The 19,637-nt window shown below is 37.2% G+C and overlaps 1 protein-coding gene across 2 annotated transcripts in view; it reads left to right on the top strand.

Moving 5' to 3' along the window:
* PTPRN2 (protein tyrosine phosphatase receptor type N2) overlaps positions 1-19,637 on the top strand; it is a 672,845-nt gene that overhangs the window by 169,308 nt on the left and 483,900 nt on the right. For both annotated transcript variants that reach the window (XM_052806687.1, XM_052806693.1), the window contains exon 3: positions 6,431-6,544. In XM_052806687.1, coding sequence (XP_052662647.1) covers positions 6,431-6,544 — 114 coding nt within the window. The remainder of the gene's footprint in view (positions 1-6,430; positions 6,545-19,637) is intronic.

The following is a 19,637-nucleotide window of genomic DNA, read 5'->3' on the forward strand; positions in this document are numbered from 1 at the left end:
TGGAGCTTTGCAAATCCCAGCCCTATCACACTGTTTGCACAACAGCTAACTAATGCTGCTGTTAATGTGAACTTTTATCTTTGAATACGAGCACTTTCGTAATCACTAATGTGCCATCAAGTTCTTTCAATCAGTAGAAGTATTCTGGGGTTTTAGGTTTGAGATTTTTTTGGTTGAAAGCAGACTGTCCATCCACTTTTTTCTTTAAATATCTGTGTCCAAAGAGGTGAGGAAAGGCATTAAATCTTGTTAGAGTCCTTTTATAGGGCTGTCAGGTGGTCTGGCTTTCAGCAGAGTTTACAAAGTTACCTTTGCCTTCCAGGCAGCAGTTTATTTAGTAGCTGAGGAAGAGTGTATTTACTAGACTGTTATTAAGAGTATCCACTGCATGGTACTTTCTGGTTGGATAGAAAAAAAATTCAAGTTTAGAACATTGTTGTTTTCTGCTTCTTATGGTGTTTCTATTAAATCTACAACATAAAGCTACAAAAAAATATGCTTTGTGTTTTATTTACAGTTAAGGATTTACTTTTATTGCATAATGTTTTGTGGCTTACACGCTAGCAAAAGCAGAATACCACCACATACTCTTTTTAAAACAATCTGTATGCACTTTGCTTACTTCTCTTAATAATACATTACTTCCAGAAATAACTCAGCCTTTTTTTAAAAATTGTATTTCTTAATTTTAAATAACTGCCTTAAAAACTTCCACATGCCTATCAGCCATGTGGAATAAGCAAGACTGAGGGTGGCTGTAACTGCATAGCACTGTATTCCAGATGAAGTCAAATGGATCTGAAAGCAATAAATTTAGAAGGTGAAGAGCTTGAGCTCCAGGACTGATCCCTGAGCACGGAACTGTCCACTAGATGCCACTATGACTGCTCCGAAACGGAAATCACCCAGGACTACTGAGGCTGCACAGAGATAAGCAAAATAGAATGGTAAAAAGGTTTTAAAAGTTTAACAGGGGGAGATTGCCTCCTAGGAAAGCTGCATGCTCGTGGAGCGCTGCAGGTTTGCAATGCAGTTAACTGTGATTGCAAGCAGCATCTTTTGTGACGAACTGCTGCAGTGAGACTTGTAAGCATTTGCTGTCTGAAAGCATTGGAGTAGTATTTTCAAAACATTGCATGAGAAATGACACTGTAGAAGCCACTGTTGCTCTATCCATATGATCTCTACCTCGCTTGTAAAGAGAATTTTAAAGTAGAGGTATAAATTATGAACAAATCTTTTTTAATAAATGGAATATTAAAAATATGCTGTTTGCTGAAGAGCTTACTTGTAAATGTTGAATGTGAGTTTGTGGACTATGTCTTCCAAAATAAGCCTCCCTCCTGGTGTGCAACTTAATGTCCTCTTCAAGGAACGGTAAAGTTTAAGTTTTTATTTTTTTAGGTTTGGAAAAGGGTTTTGAAAACAAACACCTTACTGGAGAGAAGTAGCAGGGAGAGAAGAGTAGAATACTTTAACAATCTCCTTCATAATTCCTAAAACATTTAACATCTGTGACCTTGAAGTCCAGTATCATGAGACTTTTGACATGCAAATATTATGCTTCCCATTGGAAAATGACTTAAATGTTTCCAGTAGGCAACTCAGGCTCTAACCTTGGGTTATAAGACATCAAGCACTGGCCTTTTCATTAGTCCTGGACTGCCCTTGGACCTTACAGCACCTTAAACCAATAGCTGGGGGAAGGAGTGTGAAATAATGTCCATATTCAATGAGAAGAAAGAATCCTTTTCTTACAGAAGGTTAAGTGGCCGAAGAATGATGCCCACTGAAAACTCCACAGAAACACTAGAGGAAGTTCTCTGATTAAGTGCAAGAGCACAGATGATACAGTCCAAGCTGGCAGCAGATGCCCTTTGACACACCGCTGGGTCTGTGGATTTTCTTGCTACAGTACAACACAGGAACAAAGCACAATGCCTGCAATATGGGGCAAAACGTATGTTTTACACAAAGCTCTACGTTATAATCTTGTAATGATTGTCAGGTGATTAGGGCGAGGAAGCTGAAGCATTGGTCGACCCAGGTATGTGAACACTGTCACTGTCTGGAAAGCTGCTTCCTTTCCGGCTGCTGCAGGAAGTTTGAAGAGCAGAAGACCCGGGTGCTTCAAAGCATCTGCTCGAAGGCTCCTTTGCAAAGGTCACTTGTCACTGCCATGTGAAAATTTCACTGCATGTAGATCTAAATAATTAATTACTGCAGAACACAATCTTTTAATTTACATCTATCAAGCTTTCATCAGCCTGCAGACTAGCTCCGGTGTCTCTACCAGTCCTCACAGCTTCGCTCAGTAGCAAAATACACTCAACAAGAACTCATTCTTTTTTTGCTGGGGTTATTCAAAACTGTGCCAAGTCTTGTATACATCTTAGTTTCAATTGTCAGATTAGCCATACTTAGTGGTTCTAGGATAGAATATGTTTCTCTAGCCAAGGACAGCTTATTATACACTGGGATTTTTTTTGTAGGAAACACTACTTAGAATTTCATGAATCAGCTGCCCACAAATAGTCTTGCCTTCAAGGTGAAGGTGGTCACTCAGTGCAAGTTTCCAAAGACTTTTTAGTACCTGTTAAGTGTGTGATGACTGTCTGCCGTACCAAGTGAACATGCTGGTGCAATCAACTCTTCAAAACTGTTTCAAAGTAGAGATTTTTGTGCTCTCCTTTTACATAATTCAGTATCTAGATGTCAGTCATGAACGTAACGTGGTGCTTCCTTCCTCAGTAGGTAATAGAGGTCATAAATATCCACCAATTCTTGGCAAACGGGCAATAATAATGAATTAAGATGGGAATTTTCCATTTGCTTCTAAACCTCTCTCAAAAATCACCTTTCCAGAACTTGTGTTTTGACTTGTTCAAGGTTTAATCTATCGGTTGTAATTTTTTCAGTAGAAGTTGATAAATATTCAGTGTAAATACATGTACCATGCTCCAGGGTGTTGTCTCTAACAAAGGAGGTTCATCTGCCACTATTTGAGATTTATTGGGCACCTGGGTTACGTTAAATTTGTGTCTTTTGATCTTAGCACCTAACTTTGTAATATATAGTTGTCAAAATTCAAGATTTTAAATAGCAGCTTGTAAAAATTTATGCTTGCATTTTTTCTCAAATATTAAACCTATTAGCAAAATAGCCAAATACATAAAGAAGCATCTCACTGTCTCCTTGGGTATATTATTCTTCTGTTTTAGTCTCTTCTTTGGAAACAAACGTAGAAGCTGTCTAAAAGTCAACATTACCATGCTGTTAACGCAGATGTTTCCAGGTCTAAGTATAACTTGTAAGATATTACTATGGAAATTTCAGATACTACTTTTTGCTAACGGTTAGCAAATGATAGCACTTTAATAGCAACCATATGTGTATATTGATCAGTTGTCTCAGCCTTCCCTCATTCCGGGCATGTGTAAAGAGCAGATGTCTTTTGCATATTACGTTCCTTCTCAGAATACAATTTTAATCAAAGTTCAGTATGACCACACTCTGAACAGCTACAGGCATGCAGTGGATGGCGGTTATTAAAGCATCACTCATGCTTTGAACTTCCTCTGCTGTATGACATTTACTGTAAAATCTGGGAGCTTTTCCATTTTTCTTTTTGCTTCATGACAACTTTGGGCAGCTCGCTTTTCAGAGGGTCAAATGGGTGCGTGACAGGGTGCTCAGACACCAACACGCTGCAACAGCCCCGCGTCGCCCTGCGCCAGAGGTGGGTGCAGCTGGTCTGGAAAGATGCACTATGTATTTACCCACTGTAAAGATCACAGTGGGTTTGGATAGTTCATGGCAGACTAAGCTGGACAGTTTTTAAACATTAGCTGTAATTTAAGTGAAAATGAGGTTTGTGGTGGACCAAAGCCATTTCTGAATTTGGGCCACATCTGCCAAATAGATTTCTTGGGAAGAAAAAGAGGGGGAACTTTTACAAATATTTTTTTCTTGTAAAATGGCTCTCCCTTGTCTTCACCACCACCACCCCCAGTCTATGTAATTTTAAGAAGGTTTGATTAAAAGGTACCCTGAAAATTGAATGCTCAACCTCAGTTTAATTTTTTAGGTTTTAAATCTTGCCACAGAAACCTCACAATCAAATAAAAAACAAAAAAAACCCAACCAACCCCAAACAAATAGAAAAACTTAGGAAAATTCCTACTTTTTTAAAAAAAGCTACTGAACTGAGCTATGAAATCTACTATTTGCACAGCTCCAGTCCAACTGTAATCCCCACTATAAAGACCCTCTGTAGTTTAGAGATGGTATTTGCCAACCGCTCCTTGGGGCATACTACTCCTTCTCCACTCTCCTAGTACTGCATTTAGCAGAGCAGAGCACTATTTGTGATTGCAGCCTCTTCAAAGCTTATTATGCCCATATTTCAAGTACAAAAGCCAAAGTAACTTGCAGTTTCTCCCTAAGCAGCCCCAGTGTTTTGGGGTAGATTGTATAATGCAGCTCAGACTCATGCGCTAACTGTTAATTTTAGAATTTAAATAGGTTTTGTTCTATTCAAAGGCAGTAGGCTAAAGGTTTCTGAAAACTCTGGTTTTAGGAAAAAAAGTTAGGTCTCTTTTAGAGTTTCTGTGTGAATTAGCTTTTGCATCCATGGAGATATCTTTAAATGATTCTTAATACAAAAAACTTTAATTCGTGCTGAATGTGTATGCTCTTCTGGACTCTAAAATAAAGTTATATTTATCTTTAAGGTATGTTATCTTCAAAAAATCACGGAATATTAGTTGTTTATATAAACATAGATTTTGTCCTAATTATTTGTGGCCAGTAATGGTGCTATTCCGAAATAGAGCTGGCTATTTCAAGTTATGTTTCATTTTGAACAATCTTGTTCTCCAACACAGAAATGTTCTTCTATCCCTTTCTGAATCAAGACCTTATTTATTCCTGTTATCCATCCATTTACAAGTGACCGATATTTATATACTTTGCTTATTTCCAACTGCAACAGGTTTTTAAATGGAAATGAATATTTTAATCTGCTGTTAGGCTGCTTTATACATTATATGGCAGAAAACCAAAGTTTTCTAAATTAAAGGTTTCTAAATTAAACCTAGTTTCCAATAACAAAATTAGAGTCAGAGGTAAGTTTTTAATTTGGATTAACTTAATTTGGCAGTTGTAAGTGACAGGAGGATTGGAAAGGCAAAGAAAGAAAAAATTGGCTAATTTCAATGAGGTATTTGTGTTTAACAGTGAAGGCTAATAATGCCCTTTTTCTGTATCCTGGATTGGTTTATTTTCTTTTATGCCATTATTTGTGTTTAGTGAACAGCTGGGCCAGTAGTTCCCATTTGTAGTCTTTTAGCTCTGTGAAGTAGCAGAGAAAGTAATGGACGTTTGCAAATTAATACTTACCGTTATTTTCTGCTAATCTGATGTAGCTATCCTTTTTGAGCATAGATGTAATATCAGAGCAGAAGTAATTACTCTGTTAAAACTAGTACTGCAGTAGAAAATTTTGCTAATTAAACTTGTTGCATTTAAATTGCTTCCTTTGGATCACTATATAGAAGAGAACTGTTTTGAACAATAAATGAAACCACTTTCTTTCTCAGAGGCCTAGAATTGCAGATGGTCAGATTGTGTGTGAAGCACCTAGGCTCTGAATTAGTCTTTTGTATGAAAGAGAGAAAGGTAATTTGAATGTTTGAACTCCCTGTTCCTCCCACACATACACAGGAAGCTTGTCTCAAAATGAACAATTCTCTAAATAAAGACTAATAAGAAGCTAAATTAATTAGAAGGTGTGATTTGAAAAGACATTGATGAGAAGAGTCTGTCATTTTAGACAAATGGAATGGAGCTAAATAAATTAGGCCACATTAATATCTCATTGTTCTGTGAGCAGCTTTCTTTTATTGCATTCATTAGAGGGTACTTCTTGAAATAAGCCTTTACTAGCCATTACGGATTCAGTTCTCATTTACCAATGCCTAACACACAGCTTCTGCATTAAAAATGTTTCAGCAAATCCTCATAGTTTTTGCAAATTAATATTTATATTTCTGGATGCTGCACTTTTCATCTGCAACATAGTAGGCGCTGAACATTAAGGTTTTTTTCCCACTGAATTGTCAGTAAAGAAGTCTTACATCAAAAGATTTGGGAGGCAGAAGTCTGAAATGACTTTATAAAATAAACTGTATGCATAACTTGTACAGTAGAATCTTCCTCCAACTAATATTCTTTCCAGTATTTATTTATTTTGATAGAAAATACCCTGCCTCATGACTTCAGTAGTCCTTTGATAGCTTTTTAATGTGTCTTTTAAAAGGTTCCTTCAGTATATAATTAGGATACATTAGAAATGCGCATCTCATCACGCATTTCTTCCTCTCAGAAAACGGAATGTATATTTTTCCTTTTCTTTTTCTCTTTCCTGCAGATGGAATATTTGGGAGATGTCAGCGAGTGCCAGTAATAGACACCTATAAATATGACATTTCACCCCCTGTTCTTCAGCGCTTAAGGATCATCCTGGAGAAGCTTTCACACAGAGGTATGGTAAAAATTCTGGAGTAGGGTTACTTGCACTGGGGGTTACAATTATTTTGTGCTCCCTCGGAGGTGATGTCTTCAGACGTTTTTGAACGCAGTGTGTTTCAGGCCTGGTAGTACAGACTTTATAAAAGTAAAAAGCCTTCTGACTCACTGAATCTGCAACAAGGACTTTGTGAAGCAATTTCAGGAGAGGTGCTTCCTCCCTACGTAGTGCATGTCTGTGACTGACACTCTATACAATAACATTTTAGCGTCTGTGATTGCTGGTGTCATATAAATAAATCAGTGGGAAAGAAAAATAATTTGCCATGTATACTTTTGCACTACAGCATATTTCAGAGTGCATGAGCAGAAAACAAAACTTCCAATTAGCTAGAAAGTGTTCTTAACTTCCTAATGAATTCAGATAAGTAGAACTGCTCTGACTTCATTACAAGCTGCATCTACTCTGTTCCTTTTAATTTTTATTCAGCTTTCTGAAGTTAATCTCTGTGCTCTTTCCAAAGCCAGAAAGGATGTTCTAGCTTCTGAATGGCATAACTTGAACTAACAAATCAAAACTTGGATAAAATGAGAGCCAGTATGGTGAACAAACTTTTTAGGCACTAATACATGAAATAAACCTCTGCTGCAGACAGCCACAGGACCAAGAAATCTTTGTAATCTAAATTGTTCCAAGAAAATTGTTGGAACAGTTAATTTTGCAATTGCATCATCTGTGTGCGTGTTTGTTCCTAAATATTTTCTAGTTACAATCTCAATTACAAACTAGTAATACTGTATTAGCATAATGCTAGTTTAATTGTGAGAAAAAATTGATTTCTTGGAAGTTCACGACTATGCTTAGAGGCTGGACTTCTAGTTTGGAAACCATTGATTTAGAGGTTTCAAAAAATTTCCAGGGATTTATTTCCTGTCCGGCAGCCCATCCAAATGAAGCAAACTCAGCAAAACTTGATTGTAGTAACTCCTGGCTGATTAACAGTGATATGTGAATAGTACTTGTGGCTCTTTCACTTGTCATTTTCTAAAGGCTAAGTTATGCAAGCAAACTTAGAAAAATACTATTTAATCAGGGCAACATTGTATGAGTGGAAAAGCTAGTATCTGCTCTCTGTTTGAATATAATGAAGAAGGGGGAGCATATTCCTTGCACTAAGACACCTAAATTGATATCTAAATTGATCATGCTTGCATGGACAGCCAGCACTCATTTACATTGCCTGAATATCAGTGATGAGTCCTGTGTAAAGCTTCCTTCATGGGAATGTTGGAGGTAAAAGGCCTGCAGGAGCCCCATGCCCTTCTGGAGGGGCACATATAGAGGCTGATGGGATACCCTAGGTCACCTCAGAAGATGCTTACCTGTCTCCATGTCCCTGACTACCATAAGGTTTTGGTTAGTTCAACTGAATTGATGTGACCTCCCCCTACTAAGTGCTTCTCTGATCAATAAACCAACCCTTCCGAGGATCTCTGTTACCAGTAACCCAGCTCCCTGGATGTATCTGTTGCAGTAAACTGCAGTATGCTTCTTTTAAGGAAACTTGGGCATTGAAATTTGGACTTGTCTCATACTTTTTCATAGCAAGAGAATGACAAGGAACACACAGCTTGAAACCATGGTGAAGAGTGAAAGCACTTTTGCTTTTATCTTTTCTTACTCATGACATTTAGAGGTGCATACACAGATGTGTATATGCTTTGAACTGATATAAAAGTTTTGCAAGCAGTTTTTGTGGCCTGTAGGTATCCCAGTGAAGGGAATCTTAAATATATCTGTAAAAGACAATAGAATGCTAGAACACTTTTGTTCAAATGATTGATGTGATAAAATCACCTCTTTTTTTTTACTTTTTTTTATTTTTTACTCTCAGTATCCTTAGCAAATTCTGAAGTGTTTGGTGAGGACAGAAATATGGAAGGACTAGAATCAATACAGGCTATCAGCTTAATGTATTACTGACAGCAGATTGCTCAGAGAAGACTCTGCTGTTTGCTAGTGCTATCAGATGTAGTATATCCAGCCCTTAGGTTGTGTTTTCTGGCTGTGGTGGTCACTTGCACAGTTAGTACTGTTCTCCTGCAAATTGTGTGCAAAACATCATGACCATTTCTGCACTATAGGTTAGCAAGACATTGTCAAGACCGCACAGATGTTCCATGTTCCAGGTAACTTCAAGAAAGGGCTTCATTTTTTCAGAGGTCTTGCTTCCTTTATCTATATGATACCCTGTTCTTCCTGTCCTCTCCAAAAAGTACTGGCCAGCTCCACTTGGTGATGCCCACTTTCCCTGGAAAGGATAGGGGACAGCATCTGTTCTCTCCTTTTTGTAAAGAGCAGGACAATTTTCTCTTGGAAGACTATAGAGTAGGTCCCATGATAAGCAAAACTTTTAGTAATGTCTATATTGAACACTTTCTACTTTTATTAGGTGTAGATACAGTTAAGGACCAGATATTTTGGAGGTCATTAACTCGAGTGGTTTTCTAGGTTCTTACTTATTTATTTTTCTAATGTGACTTGGTTTTTCTTTTTTGTTTCCTTCCTGGTGTCTTCTTGCAGTATTACTAATCTCTTCTTTTTTTCTAGCAATACTCTGTTGACATCTTTTTCCATAGAATTAAAAAAAAAAAAACATCCATAGAAAGCCTTGTAAAATTTATGTCCTCTTTCTTTCCTGTTTGCTGATCACTTCTAAGTGATGCCTATATTTCAATCATGGTCCAAATGGAAGATTGTATGGTCAGGTGCTATAAAACAAAGGACAATGTGATATGAATAGCAAATATCATTTGTGATTCTGCCAGCTCGAAATGTTTACTACAATAGGGAAGGATAGGACAGAGGCTTAGATGAGTGGCACACCTGATGGTAATCTGTTTAATAAAGGACTTTGACTAAAATTGAATTCAGATTTCATAATGATGCAGTTTTTATGTCTTCTTTACACATTGAGTCTACCTTTGTCTACACTGTCTACTAGTAGATTGATGATAGAAATGAATGCCTTGGAATATTAGATAGTTTCCCACAAAGAAATGATCTGTTAGCATTCAAATACCTTTGTTCATGGCATTTTCACTCATGCTGTCTTTGAGTCAGTCAAATCTTTCAAAATACCCTTAATGAAGAAGATTTTTCTGAAGATTCAGTTTTTATAAATGTGACTATCTATATGGGAAAAGCCCTTCTCACAGTTGCTGAAATGTGATGAATCACTTTCTGAAGTTGGTAGTACTATGATTTATAATTTATGAGGAGTTGAAATATTTCTCATTGTCTGATAAACAGGACAATCAAAAGGATGCTGTTTAGATAGGACTAAATCATTGGTATAGGGAAATGAAGACAGTGTCAACGCAGCAGGGTGAATGAGTAGTGCCTAAAGGAAATGGAAATACTTATCCGTATGGTTGGACTTCTGTGTCCTCTTGTCCAACTTCGGAAAAGATACTTCTTGGACTATACCAAGAATGGTAAATTATCTATGCACTTCCCTGTTTGAGCTAAAATGCACAAAATACTTTTTTTTTTTTTTTACTTTAATGAATTATATAGATTATAAAATGTTTTGTTTTCTTCTTGTTCCAGCAATATTACTGCAAAGGCAAAGTGATTGCATCACTAAGATTGTGGAAAGTTTCACACTGATGGTTGACCTATAAGACTAGGAGCATGGAAAATGAGATAGGAGGACTAATCATGGTACATTATAACTCAAGCATGAATGCATAAATGGTACTTGAAATATCAGCATAAGCAATAATAAAAGAGAACAGTAGTATTTCTTGACTTGCTTACTCCAAGAGGGATTTCAATTTATTTCATAGAATAGTTTCTAACCAGTGATTCAGACTAGCTGATAACATAACATGGTACTAACTCTGTGAAAGCGCAGCTGCCATAGCGATGACCCTTACTTGACTAAAGAGGTCAGAGCTGGAGCCTGGAGGACACACTTCCTTAAAGACATCAGAACAAGGGTATTTGCTCAGTGTCACAACAAGTGCCCACCTCACTTATGATTCTGCCTCTGCGAGTGGCCGCTGTGCCTGTTTAGAGAAAAAAAGTAAGGAAAGTTCAAGCATTTTGCAGTGGTTGTACCTTCTCAGCATTATGTGCTTGGTGGCATAGGGTTCTCCTGAACTAGAAGTTCTATTTTTGTGTTTGCTGTATGCCCTGTGGACACTGTTTCTAGCACAGTTCAACAGGACACTCTGTTGTAGAAACAAAGCATGGTAGACTAATAATCAGTAGTTTAGCTTCTGTCTTCTGTTTTACTTAAGTTTTAACTAAATTACGGCTGTTATCACTTTACTGCAGGAGCTGTGCAGCACGGCTATTTAAAAAACAAATCTGATAAATGTTTTTTGGTTTGTTTATGTAAGGTGGAGTCATTAATAATGATTCCTGAGTACGCTTGTTGCTACTTAATCTTTGCTATAACCCCTTCTTGTTCAAAACTTTACTTTCAAGGAAAGTGATTTTTTTCACACTGTTATCAAGGAAGTCCTGCTTAAGATATTCAAATATCAACAGTGTTATTAAGAGGACCAGAAAGAGTAGGATACACTTTTAAATTCATTTAGCAAGTCAGCAAGATATTCTGGAGAGGCTCATGGGCTGTGGAAAAAGGCAACAGGCTTATAGACTATTTGAAAAAAATAGCACTTTTTTCCTCTTGTTTATTTTCTTTGCAACTGAGGAAGCTTTTGAGCAGGAGAAAAAAATATTTGTGCTGAATTAATTCTAACTAGTAGGTGATTAATATAACTTTGCTAGAAATAATATATTCTTACAGCAAATTTGTTTTAAAAACTAAAATGATTTACAATCAGTTAACTTGAAAATTGAAATGAATGTGACTTGTCACATGCAGCTTGTGAATTACGAAAGGGTTGCTAAATGTTTCAGTCAGGACTATTTTTCAAGGCAAAGTATCATTTGTTACTGGAAGGAGGGTAACAGACTTGAAAGCGAACCTTTATAGGCTCAGTTTTGAAATAAACTTAAAAGGAATAATGCAGTTGTTGCACACATTTGCAAGGTGATTATCACATCATTATGGAGGTATATAGAAAGATGAAACCGGGAGAGGTAGAAGAAAGCAGGTTTTTCTTTAAATTTAAATATTGATATAAAAGAAGGCAAACTGTTCCTGTGGCCTTCAGGAAAAAAAAAAAAGTAAGTTTTACTTGAAAAGAGCAGTGCATTTACATCAAATTTCCTGGGCATCACCTTGCTTCAGACATCTGTGTACGGAGCAAATTCTTCTCCTAGATGGCTCCTGAAGCCAGGAATTGAAGCATGAACCCCATGACATGCTACACTGGAGGAACTCAGCTGGGACTGGACATATTTACCTTCTCCCGGTATCACTGTCACGCTGCCTTAACTCTTTGGCTCAATGGACAATAATGCACTGAAAAGGTTGCAAAAAATTCCTGCCCTTGTTAAATGCTAAAGCACCACTGATATTTTTTGGTCTTCAAAGACCTAAACAGAACTTCAGAAAACTAAGAATGAGTTTCAGAAAAAACAAAAAGATTTATTTATAAAGCAGCAAAAAGAATACACTTTGAAATCCTTTTTGGCACATCTGTATGTTTCATAGCACAGAATTAAAAAATATAGATTTTTTTTTTTTTTTTTCTATTTGGTTCCTTGTGTGGCTGCTCTGCTTACCAGACATAGTCTGATATGGCAGTGACTTGCTCTTTACCATATAAGACATCTGCGAAAAATGTTGTTTTCAGGAAATTGGTATTTATGAAGAAAGTATTGGCATTCCAAAAATTTATTATAGGAGCAAAGCAGATTCTATGTATTGTGGGAAAGATATTAAAAAGTAAAGAAGAAACTTTTTTTATATATATTTAGTTTTATCTGCATCCATAACACTGTTGTGTAAAGCTTTTCAATTTCACATCATTTGAATATTGCTTTTTTGGAATATATGTATGTCATCCCAATAGCATCATATTCCTTTTGTTTAAAAAGAATGATCAATCAGAGCTTTTACTTGTGGTTTTGATAAAATAACACATTAACTAATATGTTTGATAGCAAGGAGAAAAGGTCTGCATGTCTCCTTTGTGTCATGTTTCTGTCAACTAGCAGCGACAATTGCTGACTGGGATCAGGATGTATCAAATTCTTTGTGGCCCAGATAACTTTACAGTTCTTCTTCCAAAGGAAACATAGAAATTAGTGATAATATAATGCAAATATCAAAGGCTGTCAATCAGTTCTTGCCTTGCCTCCTTTGTTTTTAAGATCTCTGTGGCACCTCATGGATTTTAACCTCTGCTTTAATGCTCAGCATTTTCCGTTAAGCTCTGTATGCTGGCTCTTCCACAGTTTGTTCTCTTTCTGATCTTTGAAATTTGGAGACAGTCTCATTTCCTCCTTCTGTGGAAGAAACTAAAGATGTTTCTTCTTGTTCCTGTTGGACTTCACTGAGCAAGCTCGCCAGGCTTCCTCTGGATGGCCTTGTTCTCAGCATTAGACTGAGCAACAGCTCAGCAGCAGAAAGTCTTCGTATTTGGGTTATTCATTAACATGCTGCCCTGTTAATGATGTCACATGTGGCTCTGAACTTCATTCTTATTTTCTTAGATCATTCTTTAAAAAATTAACACCTTCCACAGGACCACTGGACTGGGCATATACTGGGCTTGAAGTGATATGGGTACATAATATGTTTTTAAAACATACTTGAAACTGCAGCAATCAAATTGCAGTTCATTATCAGTTGTTCCCACACTTGGAATGTCAGCAAATATCAATTCAAGCATGAGATTACTTCTTTAGCTGCTGTATTCTCTAATAACGCTACTTTTGGAAACTGTGAATAACAATACAGCATAACCAAACTAATTATACCATTTTGTACAATTAATCCGTAATTATAACACATTCACATATTCAACAGAAGACTTTTTTATCACTGCACTACCAGTGTTTTCTTCCTTATTTGTTTATTACTAAGGAATTTGTTTTCCTTTTCTATTTCTATTTCTATATTAATTGCATTTCCTTATCTACAGCTTTTATCTCTATCTACATGGCCTTACATTCTTTTAAGTTATCTCTTAAGGACACCTAGTGTTTGACATTTTTAGCTTTATAATAGGTATTCTAAATTCTGAAACATTTAGGCTTAGTTTTTCAAAATCATTATTTTAATCTTATTCACACAAAACCTCAAGAGGTAGATCGTGTCCCTCACAATACACCATAGTATGACTCAAATTTTACTTTGTTTTAGTAATCAGTATGATTTCCCACAAAAGTTCTTTTTTCCCTTTGCTATAGAGAATATATATATACATTTTCTTTGTGTAAGTTGTTTTCATTCTTTATCTTATGGCTTTGGCAGAATGCTTCTTAAATATCTTTTTTAATTCCACTTGTGTTTTCTTTCATACTGATTCTTAGCCTATACTCACTGTATTTTGCAAGTTGCTCCTTCTGTTTTATTTTGCCTGTACATACGTGTATGGTCACGGATAGACAGTGCAGTTCATGATAATGAAATCGTACTTTCCCTCCAACACTTGTCCATTGCTCAGTTTTTCTTTTGCAGCTTCTCAGAGTCTTAAAACTGCAAAAAGGACTTTTCCCCCATTTTTAGTCTTTTATTCCTATTGCTATCTGGTTTCTAATTAAGCACTGCACAGACCTGCTCTGCATATTTAACTAAAGTATCTCCAGTCTTTTAGGAAAACTTTGAATATTCTTCCTCTCTTTGACTTAGTGTATGTCAAACATATAGCTATTAAACTACTTTTTTTATTCTTTACCCCATTTTGGGGGTTGTGGGGGGTTTTTTGAATGCAGTATTTTCACATTTCTTTAGCATAGTCAGATAAGTGATTTTCTTTTCCTTATTTTACCTCCAAGCTACCCTATAATGCAAAACCTCTGACTCGGAAAGAAAGTGTAAGGCTGCTGAGCCTGCAATAATTTAGAAGCTTACCTTTTTGTTCCTTTTAGTTTTTTGTAGCTCCGCTTGCTTCTGTGAAGAGGCTAAATTCCTGCCTGAGCATCCTCTAGTTGTTTGATACATTCCTAGAAAACTGTGCTGAGTCTTTAAATACCCCTTCATACTTGCTATTCTATTACTTTTTTCTTTGTCTGATAAAAAAGTGCTGTTATAGATGGAAGCACTCTCTGTCCCCCTATCGCTCTCCCTTCTAGTAGTTTTTCATCTGTCCCCAGTTTAAATATTATTTGACCAGACTTGAGCTTTGCATGTTGTAATAAATATCATGAAATGCTTTTCTGGCAAATCACGAGCTATGCAGGGGAGCAAAAGGGCATTAGTGTCACTGCTGGCCTAAAATCAGCTGTTACCCGTTTGTTTAGAAGCAGCTGACTCTTGCATACATGTTACAGCCAATGCATTATTTCTGTTTTTTGGAGCTGTTCATACCCAGCCTGTGTTTTACCCAGCTGACAGGCCAAAAAGACTACCTGAGACACATGGAGAGGAGTCACAGATACTGCAGAAAAGTGCAGGGGGGGTGAGATCAGGCAGGGGGAGAGCATGTGGTATAGGGGAATAGCATAGGTGCTATTCTGAGCTGAGAGGATTGTACCAAGCACATGGGCTCAGGGTGCTGACAAACCTTTTTTATAACAAAAGGAATTGACTAAAAAGGCAATGGGAGGGAGAGGGACTGTAGGGTTTTTTTCTCCATCAGGCTCTAGCCAGCTGACAAGCAGCAACTGATTTGCATCTGAGTGTCCCAGATCTGGCCCTTGAGAGGGCTACTTACCCTTATAGACACTATCACACTGATTGACTTAATTGATGGCACAACTGAAATGTTAAAAGTATAAAACAATCTAAAAATAATAAAAGGTAGTTAGCCTTAGCCAAGAATTTAATTCCATAATCACTGGATTTTATTTAGTCATGTTTTGTGTTATTTTTTTTTTCCTCACAGTAAGCGCCTGGTTGGTAACACATTGGAATATCTTTGCTGTACTTGAATGTTAAGAAACAACCATGGTGAACAGAAGTCTGTGTTAGTTGTGGAGGTAAAGGAATGGAAGGAAGGTCACACGTAGTCACAGATGAGACCCGTGCCTCTTTCTATGCAAGACCAACCACACAACTTGAAACTGACTGCAGCTTGTATGATGTCTTGGCTACTCAACTTTCTGAGTTTCCAGGCAGTTTGCATTTGCTGAGATATTCCAACCAATATATATTTTACAAAAGATTTTTTTTCCTCTGTCTTCAAGGAGCTATTATGTTGCCATTTATCACTATATTTGCAAAGTGAGATCTTTTGGCAGGGTATTTTTCACAAACTTTAAATTCCACATTGGTCCTCATTGAGAGCTGTTAGTTTATGACCTTCATGGTAAATGACCAATATGCAATATTACATATCTGTCCATAGTGAAAAAGACTTTCTGAGAAATTACTAGGTTATGTTACTGTATAATTTCCTTTAGTGTTGTCCTTATGTGAAAGGTTTAACTACAGGTCAAATGATTAATGTTAAATAAACGGAAGTGTTTAGAGGAATCACGGAAGCACTGGTTAGATGGACTTCTGGAGGTTATCTAGTTCAGTCTCTGGCTAAAAGCAGGGCAACTGGAAAGTATATCAGATTGCTTACTTGAGTCTTGGAAACTTCCAAGGAGTGGGATTTTAAAACGCTTTGTGTTTTACCCCAAGTTTGACCTGTTTGGCTAGCTCCTGAGAGAAGAGTTTCTTGCCATGTCCAAACTAATCCTCCCAAACTACAACTTGCAGCTTTTGTCCCTTGTTTTATTATCAGCCAAAAGTAGGAAGAATTTGTCTCTGTTGTCTTTTCAAATACCCTCTATGCTGCTGTAGGCTGCATTGGTGGTGGCTAAGGTCCACCCAATAGCCATTTCTTCACAATACAAAAGCAGCTCCTGTGCCATCTCTTCTTACTGGTCATATGACTCAATCAGCTTGGTAACCCCCTGTTGGACTTCCTCCAGTGTCTCAATTTCTTTACTGAACCCCCGTTCAAGAAATTGGGTCAAAAAATGGACACAGTAATCTAGATGTGGCCGTCCTGCTGCTGAGTAGAGGGGTGTAATACCCTCCTTTGAACTGCTGCCTATTCTCCTACTGTAGCCCAATATGGGCTAATAGAATCACTTCTATTTTATTATTTAGTATGCCAGGAAATCAAGCCAAGAGGCACTACTTGGGCCACATTACCTCTTTCATAAACTATTCTTTGAATTTAAGTAAGTACTAAGTTGGGGAGCATTATTTTTCTCCATTGTTCTGAGAGTTGCTTATGCATTTGGTACAGATGCTTTCTTCCCCTCCTTTATCCCTTCCTTAGTAGCAGGAGAGTAAGCACATGAAAAGACTTTAGCACTCCAGCTCAGCTTTTTCAAATACTTTGATGAGTTTCAGGTCTTTCCACATAGACTCTAACCAAACTATGTTAATTTCTGATACTGTTATAGTTAGTGACATTCAAAATAGCATCAAACATTGAGCTTTTTATTCTGTTCATTGTTACTAGGTTTTAGAAGGCATCCAGCTAATAGTCACATTTAAGATGTTAGACGGATTTAATACTAGCCAATACTGCAAAACAATGTAAAAAAATCTCCCCTAAATGAAAACTCTGCATGATCAAAAGGTCAGTTATTTTGTTCAGCCACATACCTTTTCTCTTTGCAACTCTTCATGAGATAGGTCTGTTCTCTGTAAAATTCCCGCTTTCCCATTTGAGCAGCAGTGTAAATACATAAGCAAGAGGTAGTTCCAAAACAAAAAGACACCTTCTTTCATCTCCTACTTTTTCTGCCCCCCAAATGTTAGCTGGAAGCACAGCACTTCCCTGCTTCCGTGGGGCCTCCCTGCCGTTACTCACTTGCCCTCGTCCCTGCACAGAAGCATCACACTGGCAGTTTGTTCCTGTGCACAGACCTGAGCTGGTCACTCAGCATATGGAGCCCTCCTGAATTTTTGCATCATTTTTCTCTGAGGTAGTCGCTGGACAGCATCTCCACTGTCAGACTCCTAACCCATCCATCTCCTCCAGGCTGCTTGCTGCTCCCACAAGCTCTTTCTCCATGCAGCACGTTCGTGGAGTACCAGCAACCTCTTCTTATCTAGGAGGAGGCTTGGTGCAATATGCTTGTGCTAAGTGACCTTCTGGGCCTCTTCCCCTCAATCTCCTCCTGGTAGCTGCTGTAGTTTTTCTTCTGAAAAAGGAAAAAATTTAAAGGTTTGGACTTTTCCTCTTTGAAGAATAATACTTCGATTCTTCAAACAATACTCGGTAATCCTCAATTTCTAACCTGATAGGCTTCTTATGTTTATCCTCATTTCAGAAAAAACTCTACATATACTAACTTTAATGAGTATCAGCATGCACTGAAAGTATTTGCTAAGGTCAGTTCTATGTGACTTGGGCCAGTAACTCCCAGTGGAAAAAGAAACAGAGATTAAAAAATTCATTAAGTTTAAAATTGTTCACCTAAACACTTCATAAAATATTTATGAATAATGAATACTTTTACAGAAGTCAGAAATGATTTGGAAACAATTTATAAATAGAAGAAGGGTTAAACTCACCCCTAATGAAATCATAATGAATAAGTCAATCAGCCCTACATAGGAAGGAAAATGCATTGTCTTATGTTTTGAGTTATAGCTCCGTCATTACCACCAATCTTTACTGGAAACTCTGCAGAACTGGGCATTAGCATGTGTTTGCATATATGTGGGAGAGACAATGATAAAATATTCTTCCCTGTATTTCCACTGAACTCAACTTTGTTGGGACACTGCCTGCAGGGTTGAGCAGAGGGCAGTGAATGCTCAGAAAGCAATACACTATATTTAAATTTAAAACTAAATGTTCATCGACACTGAAAACTTCTTACTACCATCTTATTAACCTGTGAGGTAATTTCACCAGTCAATAAATAAAAATGACATGTGGCCCTCCGTGTGAGTTGCTTAAAATGGGAGAATTTTCTTTAAGCTGAGAATAACATTAGAAAGACTGGAGACCAAATTCAATTCAGAAATGAGAAAAATATGCTTGAACCCATCTCAGTGGAACTCAGCTTTTTCTCCCTTGTGGGCAGTGCAAAACCTGTCTGCTTTTAAATTTTAATTAAAACTTAGATTAGTTATGATCATCTAATCTTTCCTTTGCACTGCAGTGTCTGATCACTACATATAAGCATCCAAAGTTTAATCTACTTCTGGTCCTCCTAGATTTGACAGTCTAATTAAGTGCTCAACTTTAGCACTTAGTATATAAGAAATCCCACTTCATGTTTCGGTAAGATTTTAGATAAATTGGTCACTTACGTGTTCTGCTGAAATCTTTCTGAATAATTTTATTGTTTCATCTTTACTACTGCATTCATCTGCTTTAGGAACCAACAGATTTCCTTCCTGAACTGTGCTAAAAAAATTATTTGAAGGGTCAGTCAAGCATTGATAGTAAAGCATTACTGACATCATACTGGGTTATCTTAAAGACATACCTCAGTATCAAAATTAGTAAATAAAAATATGTGAACACACAAACATTGGTTCTAAAACGAGTGGCTCATTGGTTATAAAATCTACTCTATTTTTCTCCCTCGGGAGTGGTGCCCTAACAACATGTGCAAATATCTCTTTGTTATTTCTTGCACATGACCTTGCCCTTCTCTCTGTTGGTCTGTTCTTCACTTTTCTTCTGTTTGGGAAGCTGCCCTTCACCTCATCCTAAGTTCCTTGTGACTAATTTTTCCCTTTGAACTTTGGGAAGAGATGACATTCATCTCTTAGGCCAGCAGCTAATCGTCACAGAAAGCTCTAGCACAAGTCTACTGTCTCCTCTTAAGAAAGTTGATCTTTTTCCTTATGCCAGTTTGCTCAATGTGTAGGCAGGTGATCCACATTCTGGTAACGCCAGCACATAGTATATGGATGGAGATGTTATTTCGATTGCTCCTAGCAACTTTGTTGATAGCAGGCTTAAATTTGCTCTATGGGGGGCCATCTTGACTCAAAGAAATATTTAAGGGGTTGCAAATTTGCAAAACTGTTAATCCTCCCCCCCCTCAC

Source organism: Harpia harpyja, chromosome 1, assembly GCF_026419915.1.
Source record: "Harpia harpyja isolate bHarHar1 chromosome 1, bHarHar1 primary haplotype, whole genome shotgun sequence".
Classification (NCBI taxonomy): domain Eukaryota; kingdom Metazoa; phylum Chordata; class Aves; order Accipitriformes; family Accipitridae; genus Harpia; species Harpia harpyja.